The 14,204-nt window shown below is 35.8% G+C and overlaps 1 protein-coding gene across 8 annotated transcripts in view; it reads right to left on the reverse strand.

The window, feature by feature from the left end:
• Caper (RNA-binding protein 39-like protein Caper) overlaps positions 1-14,204 on the reverse strand; it is a 125,779-nt gene that overhangs the window by 22,171 nt on the left and 89,404 nt on the right. For all 8 annotated transcript variants that reach the window (XM_081740617.1, XM_081740621.1, XM_081740623.1 and 5 more), the window contains one exon: positions 11,679-11,793. In XM_081740617.1, coding sequence (XP_081596743.1) covers positions 11,679-11,793 — 115 coding nt within the window. The remainder of the gene's footprint in view (positions 1-11,678; positions 11,794-14,204) is intronic.

Here is a 14,204-nt window from a genome sequence, read left to right on the forward strand (position 1 = left end):
AGTTTAATATCGTTTTCTTTCATTTAAACAATTCATTGCTTTTATGTTTGATAGTTAACACTGTTCAAAATCATAACTGGAAGAACATTTTTAGCTTCAAAGTTCTACTCTTCATATTTATTGTTCCTTCTGGACGTGAAACAAATTTTACCACTGTATCTCAGAGTTCTTTGTTCAATTATAACAAAATAAATCTACACAAATATGTTTCCAAACAATAACAAATTTCTCAAAACAAGTTAATGTTTACTGCAATTAAAATATAAATGTTACCTATCATATTAACAACTTATTCACGTTATATGTACACATCTATCAAACATAATAGTAAAATTTAATTTGCTAACTAGTACAAAATATTAATGTTACGTTCATGTATATGTATGTAAATATCAATCGCCTTAAGCCTTCCACTGGAGGTCCTGCAAGAACACAAAAAATCGAAACACAGAAAATAAAGATCAAAACTCAAATACCTAATATATGGTGCTGAATAAATGGCAACTTCTCTGAGTAAATACTTCACGTTTCTTGTTAAATTCATCATATACAAGGAACAATACTATCAGTACTGATACCTCTGAATAATCTAAAAGTACATATACATTTAAATGATTACTCAAAGTTTAGTTCGTCAGTATTGAAAATAAAATATTAGATATTTAGTAGTCGAGGTAATTTTCGTGAGAATCACTTATGAGCACGTGTACACTGAAGAGAACTGCAGCAAAAGCTTGTTTGAAAAAGCCAACTAAGACTACTAATAAGCTAACATACAAAAAAGTCAAATAATGTGTTTAACCCACCGTTTTCGGCAGTTCTGTACTTGAAATCTGACGAAAACTCTTTCAAGTCTTCTATAACAATTGTATTAATTACAACACTTATTACCTGAGAAAATATACCTTTATTATTATTATTTTACTACTGTGGTTTTTAATTTTTGGACATGACTGTACATCAACAGTTTCGTGGAGTCACCAGCATCGATACGTATGGAATTAAAGCTTTTTCCAAGTATAGACTTGGATCTAGCATTTTTTAATTAAAAAAAATGTTAAAAATATCATTTGCAAAGAAACTAGACGTTCCCTAGGAACCACAAATTCTAGGAAAGAGAAATGTTGTACTTAAGCAGCTCAGGTTCCATTAGTAAGTGACATACATTAGATTCAAAACTCTTAAAACACTTTGTAGCTACGAAGTTCCTTATGCGTGAATTTGATTCTAGATTGCATTGTTGGCGTACACTAATGCGCTAGTTATGCGAAGGTTTTCTGCCATGTTATGCATCACTTATTCAAAATTTACCACCATCTTTGATCATGATAATGGGGAAAAATTGCAGAATGGTAATATTACCTTCCGTCTCATTTATGTGTATTGGACATGATGAACAGCCATAATAAAGGAGACTACATCAAAACACAATGTTCACTTCCGAGTTTAAGTTAAGTTATATTTTCTACTATTGGAGCCTGTTGAATACTATCAGATTTTATTGATATTTTTGTATATTGATTTTCTTTTATCCTAGTCTCCGACAAAATCTTCCAGCAGCACACTGGCAGTGACAAACAGTAAGAAACTGAGGACAACTGTCAATTCGAAGTTCATACAATGATGCTTCACTATTTGATGTACGGAAACTGGTAGTTATTGTGAGTTCAATGACTTGACTTTACACATCACCCCGAACTATCAGAAACTTCCCAAGAAAAGTGTTCACAATTGTATCTGTTGAAGATGGAAAGAAAAGAGAATCTCGATGTAAGGACTACGAAGAGCTTCGCGGCAATATAAAAACATTCATATACAGCCACTGGAAAATAACACTCCAGGACTTTTATGAAAGAGAGATACGGTGACAGACCTTAAATTTCATCCCTGGAAATTTCCTATGTGCATAAATTACCAACACAATTCTGCGACAAGCGCTTTAAATATGCAGAAATTACGCTTGGGTGGAACAATAATTGCTCAGAGCTTTTTCGAAACACTATTTAGAGAGATGAACCAGTTTCATATGGTTGTGGTTTTATCACTTGACACTAATGTTATTATTGGGCATGACTTAGAACAGGCAACTTCGCCCAAAAGTGACTCCACGTAGCATGACCTCGGATTGTCATTAGTTCTCGTTCTCCTTTAAGATACCACGAATGCGAAACAAATCTGAAGATACCGCATGAAAAACAGCACTGATAAATACGTCAGCAGTCCTCCAGTAGGACGGCGGGACATTCCAGCCCATTTTAGATTGTCTGTTTCATAAATTCTCGGCCGAACGATTTCCGGGGCATTGGCTGGGGCAAGAGGCCTGGAGTGGCATGTGAGGTGTCCTGACTGCACGTTATATTTCTTTCTGAGACATTAGATCAAGAATGATGTCTAATGCACAAATCAACATACAGGGCCTTAGAAAAACGTATCACTGTTATGGTAGGAAATGTTTCCCAAGTGTTCATTTACAAGACAATTAGTAACATGTGTTTACAATGCTTAGTCCAGAATGCACATGTTTACAAGGGATTTTAGTGTGCCACCAAATTTCTCGTACGAGTGTTCATGGTTTTGCAAAATGTATATTTCCAGTAAAATTATTCAATTGAAAATTAAGTAATGACTTAATAACCCATATCTATGAAGGTCTGTTGATATATTTACTTATCTTGGAGAAAATACTTTCCTGTACTATGCTTAAAACAGTTGTACCATCATGAGGTTCTTCAAGTTTACATTAAGGAGCTACCTGAAATATCGAGACAGGTAGTAATGTTTTTCCATGACATGTAAATAAAACAAACTAATTTTAAATGACCATAGTCTCGTTTCCCATGCTGAATATGTATTTACTGAATATTTATTTCATTGGTAGTTAAGTAAAGGAAAAATCAGACTATTAATGGAATTAATAGAAATATCTTAAAATTATCTTTAATTGATGCATATAACCGCTTACATTCTCGAACTATAATGTATATCTTGCCTCTCCACGTATATTTACGTTGTCATTCCATTAGGTTTGTGCGAGTGAAATGTCTACCCCAGAGGTGCGTCAATTTCAAAAGTCAAAAATTGCGAACCAATACTTGAGTAATCAAAATATTTGCAGTCTGCAAACACACTGTTGCCATCGCTCATCACCGACTGAATTCCGTAGTCTGGAGTCTTACAATACGAAGTCCTCAACCTGAAATATCGAGACTGCCCGAAGGTGTTCCCTCCCAAGAAGTGATTAAGATGCCGGAAGAAGTAGTAGTCAGTGGGAGAGAGAGAGTGGAGAATATGGTGGGTGATGGTCATACTGCAACTCATGGAAAGCTTGCAGACGACGTATTTTACGCGACGTGTGAGTGAGTAGTGAAGTGCAACATGAGGACACCATGTTTGTTAACCAACGATTAAGTATGTGGTGCACTTCATGGAGTTCAGCAATGTAACGATCTCCACTATGGTTTCACGTCGCCTGAGAAAGACAGATGGATGACCCCCACTATACACCACCACAGCAGCAACGTCACCTTCTGTGGGAGGAGAGAAGGTTTAGGAAATCGTTCTGGACATTGATCACGATCAACTCATCGTACTGACCGTTTACGATTGTCAGAGCAGATGCATTTTTCATCTGAGAGACAATTTGATGAAGGAAACTTTCCAGTTATTACTTGCAATCAGGGAACTGTAAACCTCACGACAATGATTCTTGCTGGCCGGTGTCGATTCATGTGACACTCATGGGTCCAGCTATTTTACTTTACAGATTGCATAGATCCGCTGAACGACAGTGGTATGATATATGCGTACTCGTCTGCAACGGCGTGAACACTTTCTTCGACGGACTGCTCCTCTGTGTTCCTGAGAAACTCACCCGTACATGAACTTGGTCGGTGTCCACAGGGTTCACATTTGCAATAATGTCACTGCAATGGAATTTGACAAACTAACGGCGAATGTTGCGTTTATTTCCTATTCCTGGTCCAAATACACTGTTAAAATTTTTTGTGGCCTACTGTGCAGAATGTCTCCGTGTGAATACGTACAGAAAAACTACTTGCAATCATATTTTTCATGGTGCACTTTCACACGAACTGTTCAACAACGGACTGTCTCCTGAGTTTGTGACCATGACCTTAGTCCATTCCTGTGTTGTGTTGTTAAGGTGACTTTTCCGCCATACGTCAAAGCGAACACTTCATTCGCACTAACCTGATACAAAGACATCGGAAAAATGAATATATACCACATGCTGTAATTTACAACTTCCTTCTGCATTATAAAAAGGGTACAAGCATGCAGTTGAAAAAAGGCGCTTTTAATAGCATGTCTGTAAGCATTCTCAAAATTGTTCGTTCTGTGATCAGCTGAACTGTTTGTAAGGCTAAGTCTGCAGTTACAAGATAAGTAGCATCAATTCTAATAACTATGCACGACCTTCAAATAAGGGTACTTTCCTGTTTAATCTAATACCCTCTTTTTGCGTGCAATTACATATTTGTATTTGGCTGATGCATGCGGAAGATTTAATAAGTTTGATGTAATGGAGACATAAACAACCATTTTTAGATAATTTTAGGGCTTTTTAATTTAGATAATTTTGAAAATGACCAATGAAAAACCACGACCGATTCTCGTTTTGAAGTTACAGAGAGGTGGGATTTTCATGGCGGAAGTACCTGTATATTTACAAAACTATACATTTTTCATAGCTACATATACTAGTACCTTCGTAGCTTTTACACAAAATTTGTGCGCTTTGCACTATGCATAAAATTTGTGCAAGGAGAATGAGAAAATATGCGAAAATACGGGTATAATAGGAAGTGTTTGTTTGTTTAACAAGGAAATCTCCCAACTTTTGTAATTTCAATGCTGGAACTGCTATATGTTTACAAATTCTATATATTGTTCATATACGCGTAAATCAGGACATTCACAAAGTTTTTATGCACAAAATTTATGCCACTTTCTTAGATGAGAAATAATAAATAAATAAATAAATAAATAAATACGAAAATTGCCAGATTACGTCCTATGCTTAGAACCACTTCCGTTCTTTCTCCATTTTCGTAACATTTCCCATTTTCCTTCGAATAAAGTGGAATAGCTTCGCGCATAAGAACAGTTAGAAGATCCTAGGATCTGTAGTTATAAAAAATGTATATTATTTGTAAACATGTTAAGAGTTCCGCCAAGAAAATCGCTATAAATCAATTTCTCATTGTTTTCACATTTCCCCTTCCCATTTTGAACTTCAACAAGAACCAATCTGACTATTTTATTGGAAATTTCGTGTTTTATATTCTAAAATTATCTAAAAAAAGGCTGTTTATGTCTCAGTTACAAAACATATGTTACCAGTGTAATGATAAATTAATGTATACTTGTGATTTTTATGACAGAACTTCCATGTTTACAAATTCTATTCATCTTCATGAATCACATAGACTATGCTTGGAGTATAATAAACGAACTGACATTTGGGGAACCATGTGTTGATCTTTTGCCAGGTCGTGGATCTTCCCCTGAAGTGTCTGCCGTGTTCCTTTTACTTCAATTGACAAACATTTCTGAACATGTGTTGAAAAGCTGCAACCTAGTAATGTTATTGTCCCTTTCTACATAAACTCTGCACTTGTAGCTACCACCACGACGTTTACGGTTGGTTCCTCTTCTGGGTGGCCTTAATAGCCGTATGACGTAGATTCTCTTCCCAACCGACATTTTCACGTGATTTTGAACTGTTAATTGTCTTGTTGTTTTGCTTCATGTGTAAGATCGTACTTTCCTTATGCACAAGGACATTCCACTTGATTCGAAGGAAAATGGGAAGATTTGATCATAGGTTTACAAACACTTCCCTTCTTTCTTCTATAGTTCCTTTCTCCTGTTTTGACAAATGTTCTTATCTCCCTTTGCATAAAGTGGCGTAAACTTTGTGTATAAAACAGTACGTGTTCTAGTATACATGGCTATGACAAATGTGTAGACTTCATAAACGTATTAGGACTTCCGACAAGAAAATCGCTAAAAAAAACTACATATCACCCCCGCCCCCCTATTAACTTAAAAAAGAGAACAAATTTCGGTTTTCCATTGTCATTTTCGTGTTCAACACCTTAAAATTATACAAAAATGGCTGCCTATGTCTCTCACAAAACATGTGTTAAACAGTGCAGTTTAAGCACAATATCTATAAATGGCAAGCGAGATTGCATTATATTCATATGAAACGCAGTCTCATTGAATTACGCAGTGGTTTCGTTTCTCTCCTTACAAACGTGTTTTAATTGTTGTTTTATACCCTGGATCCTTCAACTGCAAATCAGTAGTACTGTATTATAAGATTTGAACATAAAATCATTAATTTGAGTGATAGTAATATATTTCTTCATTAGTCACCTGGCATCTGTTCTATGTCCGTCATGCCTAGATTTTGATCTGTTACAGAGATAATGAAAAGTATTTCGTTGGCATATCCCATATTTGTCTTCGGTAACTGATAATCAGTAATATTAAAGAAGAATAAGAAATGAGATTTTCGGTTTATAAGACAAGCACGCGCTGATGCTTATTTCTCACAAGAGAATAATGTAAGCGATTCCAGAACCTTGAAACTAGAACGGACTTGTGAAATGTGGATAGGTAAAGGCAAACAACGTTAAATTCATCTATTAACTTAGGCTGAGCACAAACTTTTAAAGCTGCAAATGTACAAACAAATAAATTACTGAAACGCACTATTGTCTATTGCACCGCCCGTTTAATCATATGCTATATTATACGGAAGTGAGATATTCTGTAAGGAAGACAGTAGTTTTTGCTTACGATTTATTATGCACTGAATGTTCACTGAAATTCAACCACTTTGGGGGAAATTGTCCACTTCAATAATAAGGCATCAATATAAGTGGTTAAGTCAGCTTCTGCATTTCTTAGGCAGAAGTGAACACAGATAGCTTATCATTAAGTTCCACAAGGAACAATTGTTAACGATTTAACGCATTTCCAAAAAGATATGAGTTCACAAATAACAGTATTAGCTGCCTCAATTTACAAACTTTGGAAGTAATCGGTTGCATCATATTCTTCAAAAAAATGAAGCGTAAGGAATGATCCTCAAACTCTTTAAATTAACCTCTGATTTAGAGCTCACTAAGGGCATAGCCAGTCAGATGATCTGGATGATGTACAGTCAGCATCCTAGTGCCATAAACCAGTTTATTTTAACTCCTGCTGCATATATATATATATACGAATAGTATAGAAAGAGTTCTTGTAACCACCTGAAAGAAAAATACTTTGCACAATCTTGACACCACAACAGAGTTAATCGGTATATTTGTAACACATTTCTGCCATTGGTCCTTCCATCTTCAGTAAGCAGTTTCTGAAGATGCATTACAGTAAGCCTCAAATCACTATAATTTCTATGTCTAAGTGACCTCTCGGAGAAAAGTCGGTATCAGATCTGGGCCACATAGAAGATGGATTAAGATTTCAAATTATGATTGTTTCCAAAATCGATTTACTGGCACAACGGACTAATTGATATATTGTATGCCATTAGATGCATTCATTTTAACATTTAACCTTTAATTATTCACAAGTAATCAACCTAAATGAGAACTAATAACTGTGCGACCCTGTGACAGGATGTCTTAGGGAAGATAAAAAAAAAAAACTACCCTAGTAGCTGATCTTTATCTTTTAGGTGGACGATGAAGAACTGGTCTTGTTTGGTCATCTTGTTTCTGGCTCATAAACATGAAGTCAGTTTTCCGTACTGTGATCAGTCGGCTGGAAGAAAAAGGCCACTTATTTACCTAGCAACGCCTGTTTGTTATGTTTGAAAAAAAAAAAAAAAAAAAAAAAAAAATTAGCAATCGTACTGGCACTTTTATAATAAAGATATGTTTTTTCTTCTTTCTTTCTTTCTTCATGAATAAACCCATAAATAGCACCGATTACAGCCTAATACTTTCAATGCTTGTCGTCCTGTCTTATTGCTTCCACTTTCTCTGGAAGAGTGACAGTATAAAAGAAGGTCTCTTTATCCTAATGGCATCCGAAATTACCATGTAGCCAGTTTGGTATTACTGTTTTAATTTGAATATTATTACATAGGGTAGAAGTTCTTCATTACACATTGCTTTCATCTCGAAATGACTTTGCTTCCTAGATCTCCCCGGAGTTGTAGAAACCTGATGGGGATTCGTGCCGCAACTTTCTCTCTCATGACACTTCTTCAATCAATCTTTAAAATATGCTCATAAAAGAAGTATAACATTCAAGGAGCTTCTAGTTCGTTTCTCTCACGATGACATGCACGAACGTTTGCATCTCTCTCCTTATATGGCATACAAGAACTATATTAATCCTACTTGCTTATTATAATTCCTCCTGCTATTATCTCACCTCGAAAAACGAAATGTGAATGAACAAAAATATTCCACATGCAGCTATTCGCAATTCAATAAACATTCAGTGTATAATAAGAATTCTTCGGTACACGCTTTATTTCTCGTAATTTGCATTAAATATCAACACTTCTGAATTAATACTTGATTCCTTCCGTCCGGTAGTATTTCTCGGATTATTTACGGGTAATCAGTAATTGGAAAAAACACGACGACTAGCACATTAAGAGCAATGTAAAGACAACCATTAATGACAGCAAAACTTCTCGGTATGCACTTGTATTAACAGAATTTTTCAAAGAACACAACCTACAGCACCTTAACAAAAGTGCCTGATGAACTTCATAATTAGAAAACCGCTCCAGGATATTTCCACAATGAGTCTCATCCAAGTTTCAAACAGGGGAATCTGTAAAATGCAGAGAGTATATGTTGAGAAAATATTCTTTTCTAGAAGCTGATTATACATTTTGATGCAGTGTATCTAAAATAAACATTTCACCTCATGAAGCACATTTAAAAATATATAAATATATACAAAAGACTTAACACGAATTCAGTGATCACGTAGTATTAATAACCGGTACCATCAACAACTCAATGCAAGCAGAAATTAGAAGAGCAAATAACTTCGCGATATTTACTGTTTCAAAATCAAAACGTACACAGGACATAGCAGTGCACGCGAGTACATGTAGTTAAATTAAAATTTTCTAAGCAACAAGAAACCGACCGATGATTTATCCTTGTCACTGTAAACTGGGAATTGTATATCATATAGTATTATGTGTCAACTAATGAAAAGTTTTCACACATACACTTTTTAGTGAGCTGTTAGTTTGATTTTGTTAAACTTGGTCGCGACATCAAATAACTCCATTTATTTATTTTTAAAAAAAAAAAAAAAAAGAAAAGAAAGAAAAAACTTGACTTTCATATCCTTTCCTCTTGTTCTAAAATTGAATCTACAGCTCATTAAGTGTTCTCTACTTTACTGAATACGTATAAATATGATGGCAAATCATCTCTGAACCCATCAGCGAAGTATGGTTCCATAACGAGACAGAAACCTTGCACTGAATCCAAGTGAAAATCCACCAAGCAGAGAAGATGCAAATAGGTTCAGTACACCTAAATCATTAGAAGGCAACTTATCGTGTGTATTTCTTAAAGAGTAAAACATTAGTTCTAATCAGAATTAAGCATATACACAAGGCTGAAGGATATCTAGATATGAAGACTAAGTTATTTTATATTTTTTTTCTGTGTGGTTGATGAAGTTTTCACAATGATATATAAAGCAAAATACCCCACTGACTTTCTCACTCTCTTATATGTCCAATGTCATGCCGACGTTATTATCTAATAATCCATATATATGCTCTAGTTTCTTACATGAATTTCAGCTATAAGTTTCATACAACACCCTCGAAACTATGGCAAATAATATTAACTACGTAGCCTTGAATTTTGGATATAACAAATATGTCTGGAAAAATGTTTATGTGAAGATTCTCCTCTGTTATTTTCCCTAGGGAACTGATTGTGATATTCGTTGATTCCAATTTAGGGTACCTTCACCAATAGCCAAACCTCATGACTCACCGTGCTCTACGGTAGAAATCTAAACCCCTACAATGTAATATTCCAGGTAACCTTCTTGTATTACTCCTCAGCAAAACTAGACACTTCCAACGCAACCCAATTCTATAAAATAAAAACAGCAGTAAAACTAATATTGCAGTTCCAATACCGCTGATAGAACAAAATGACTGAAGTTCAATCTTTTACGAAAGAGAACCAACTATTAGAAGAACAACTGTCCTTAAAACGTCACTAGCTTCTAATGTTCACTACGACTTCATTTTTATTTATTTTTCACATAACTTCAAATTATGCAAATGCAAAATATACTCATTATCTATACATTAATTAATAAACATATTAACTAGTATGCACTTCCTGAAAATAATTGTCAATACGTCGTTCCATTTATTAAAAAATAAAATTTATTATATTTTTACTTATTATTAGAAGAAAAAGCTACTGATTGCAGATTTCTAGGAACCCCACATTGAACATTCAAAATACTTCATTATAAGAAGTTTTAAAAAAATAATAAATCGACGTACGATTTTCTCAAAATTTATTTGTTAAGTTTCTTAAACGAACTTGCATTAAGTTCTCAAAAAAAGGCTTAGAACGTAATATGAAGATCCTGACGAAGCTTCATGTAAGTCCGATCATCTATAATTTGACTCATATTTCTTCAACCACTCTTGGACAGCAAGGGACCGCAGTATGCTTGCCTATTATTCCATTTTTCAATTTTATATATTTCTAGTTCATAGAAATCATTTAAAACTTAACTATCAAACTTTGTAAAATGGTACTACAACACGAAAGAGAACGAATAAGGTATACAAACAAGGCGTGAATGCGAAGATTAAAGGAAACAATATCGGTGGTAATATATTCTAAAAATCAACATTCAATATCACCACTAACCAGTTGGAAATTAAAACTTTTCTCCATAAATATTCCACGTGTGTTGAAACCCAATAGATTCTTTCCCCCGAATTATACTAACAAATTGTATTTCGTTATTTAGCACTTTTACTTCATCAAAATTTAAACATTTTCCAACATTCTACCTCATTAATTTCTACATTTCATTTTTCTAATCACAACTCTCGAATCTTTCTAAAGTTCTATATAAAAGTCGTGTTAAAAGACTCTTATCCGAAATAACCTAATTTCATAAATTTTAAGATTTTGTAGTAGATAATACGTAATTTTACAACTGCTGACAGCTTCACCACACTGATCCTCATACAAAGGACATTCTGTATTTCCTGATATCAAAGTGCATACTGCTAAGTACTTCCAATTTATAGAACGATCCTGTTATGTTTATTTCTTTGTAGTGTAATTCCTCCCAAATCCAACAACCACGTATGGAAAAACCAAAAGCAGAATTAAGCTAGAGCTACAGCTTCAATTGTCACTGTTCGAAATCATCGTAACTATTCTTCTGTTTACCACCCAAATCCCTTTAAAACTCAATACCAGTAATTAGATGCTGAATGCACGAGCGACTTGGGTATCTTAATAAGAAGGGTTGGCGAGACAGTTCCACTTCAAAGGCGGCATGCCGATAGAAATTCAGGTGAATTTCTACGTACTTAAAACGTCTCAATACTAAACAAGATAACATTACTACAAAAGTATCAAAAGCAAATAAAAGCATTTACTTACCTTTCCTACAGAAGAGAAAAATTCTTCTAAATCTCTTGCTCTCACTCTTGCTGAGAGTTGCATGCAGAATACTGTTCTGGCATCCCTTTCTTCCGGAGAAAGTTCATCTGATGGTCTGTTCCAAGGAAAGAATTAAAATACATACACTATTATATTCAACTTTTTACTCCTGCTAATTACACTGGTCGGCAAAATGAAACTTTTTTTCGCTCCCACGAACGAAAATAGGTGATTCCTATAGGTTTCGAGCTCCTGAGTTCGAATACGTAACCCGTTTTTCTCCAGGACTTACGTTTTCAGGGAGAGGGGGGAGTGTTTCAATATCCGCCCAAAGATGCTATTCTCTACCCATAATAATTTGCACGTTATAATTTAAATATTAATATAAATTATGCAGATAAAATTGCATAAAAAGTTTAACACTTATGTATCACTTGGTTTTCCTACTCCTCTTGTAATTGCTACAGGGTGTCTCGCGTATCACATTCCAACAGAAGTCTGCCAACATATTCACACTCCATTTACCACTGTAGCGCCTCTTCATGGTAAGTATTTGCTGGTGAAACCTTTCCCCGTGTTCGTCAGAAGCCTCCCCCAAGCTGTACATTTCAGGGAAGAAGTCCATGTGGCAATGCATGAAGTGTAACTTTAGGGACATATTACATCCCATGTTACGAAATGAAGTAATTAACCTACCCACGTCGTCTTTGTAATCAGGTGACTTATGATTCCATAGAAAGTTACTGCACACTTCTCGAAAGGCCTTCCAAGCCTCACTTTCCACTTCATTAAGCTTAGAAGAAAATGTAGTATCCTTAACAACGTCTCTGATTTGAGGTCCCGTAAAAACACCTTCTTTCACCTTGGACTCGCTGAGTCTTGGGAATAGTTTTCTGAGATGATTAAATGCTTCACCATCCCGGTTCAGGGCCTTGACGAAGACCTTCATGAGCCCTAATTTGATATGAAGGGGTGGTAAGAATATTTTCTCTGGATACACGAGACCAGATCCTGGGACCAGCTGCTTCCTTGGCGGCCATTTTGTGATGGTGTCCTGATTTTTGGCTCGACTATCCCAATGACACAAGAAGCAGCAGTGCTTTGTGTAACATCCTCGTAAACCGGCGAGGATAGCAATAATCTTAAGGTCAGCGCCTACAGATCACTGGAACTGTTCGTACTTTATTTTCTGCAATAGGTTTCACATGTTCTCAAATGTTTCTTTCATATGTACAGCATGAGCAATAGGGATGGCTGGCTTTTCATTGCCATTGTGTAGTAACACTGCCTTGAGACTTATCCTACAGAAATCTACGAATAGCCTCCAATCTTCAGTGTTGTAATTTAACTTCAGTCGTCCCATAAGCAATGGAATGTCACTGCAATACACCCAATCGCCATCCTTTGTAAAATTAGGAACTAGGCTCACCTCTCTTTTCCTATGCATCGATATATTCACATCTTGGTTTAGTAGATTCCATTGCTGAAGTCGTGATGCAAGCAACAGGGCCTTAGACTTGGAAAGGTTTAACTCTCTGATCAGATCACTCAGCTCTTCCTGACTTATCACATGTGGTTCATTAGTATCAGGCACTGGAGCGTAATTGGGATCTGACTGTCTACTCGAAGATTGTGCAACATCCTCACAAGCAGCAGGTTCTTCATCGGATGAAACACTGCACAGGGTGTATGAGTCTGGTGGTACGGGTACAGGCAGACAAACATCATGTTTCACAGGTCTCCTGGTGGAATCCAAGTTAGGATACTGTATTTTATGCTTCATGTTTTTTGAGAAACCTTTTATATTAGTCAGGCAGAAGTAACAGTCTGAAACATGATCATAGGTACGGCGAACGGCATCGATTTATGTGTACCTTTCAACAATCTCGTGAGAGTACGCGCAAACGAGTTGCAACTTTGTTTCGGAGCCCAAACGCGATCCTGGTTGCCGATTTTACACCCAAAGTACAGATGGTACGCTGTCTTCAGGAACGGTGACAATGGCCCACTTTGTCCCTTGAAAATCACTTCCCCACATATGTAGCAGAATGAATCTGTCGAATTGTTGCAAGTTCTCGGCATGTTCGTTTAACACAAACGTCAATATTTCTCACATAAATATTTTTCACCTACGGTATACACAGACATAGCGTAACACCACCTTCTAACACAAAGATCAACTCAAAACTGAAATATTTGTTTCACGCGACAAAGTGGTGTATGTCTTGGCGCCTTTTTTTTCAACAATCTGTCTGTCGTCTAGACAAAAGGGAGCCGACGAATGATTGCAAGTTGATTACGAAACCTTTCTCCGTCAATAACGCCTAGGTTTTGCTGTATGCAGTGTGGAACGACAATAAATCTTTGCAACCCAAGGGGAGAGGGTACGTTTCCGGGGGTCGTGAGCTAGAGAAAAGAATGTTCCTGGGATATAGCCTAGTAACAGTTCTTGGATTAAGATAAAAATTCAGAATTATGCACTCCAAAAACGGAAAACACATATTAAATACGAAAAATAAGATTTTT

This window comes from Thermobia domestica, chromosome 2, assembly GCF_964235325.1.
Source record: "Thermobia domestica chromosome 2, izTheDome1.hap1.1, whole genome shotgun sequence".
In the NCBI taxonomy this organism is placed as follows: Eukaryota; Metazoa; Arthropoda; class Insecta; order Zygentoma; family Lepismatidae; genus Thermobia; species Thermobia domestica.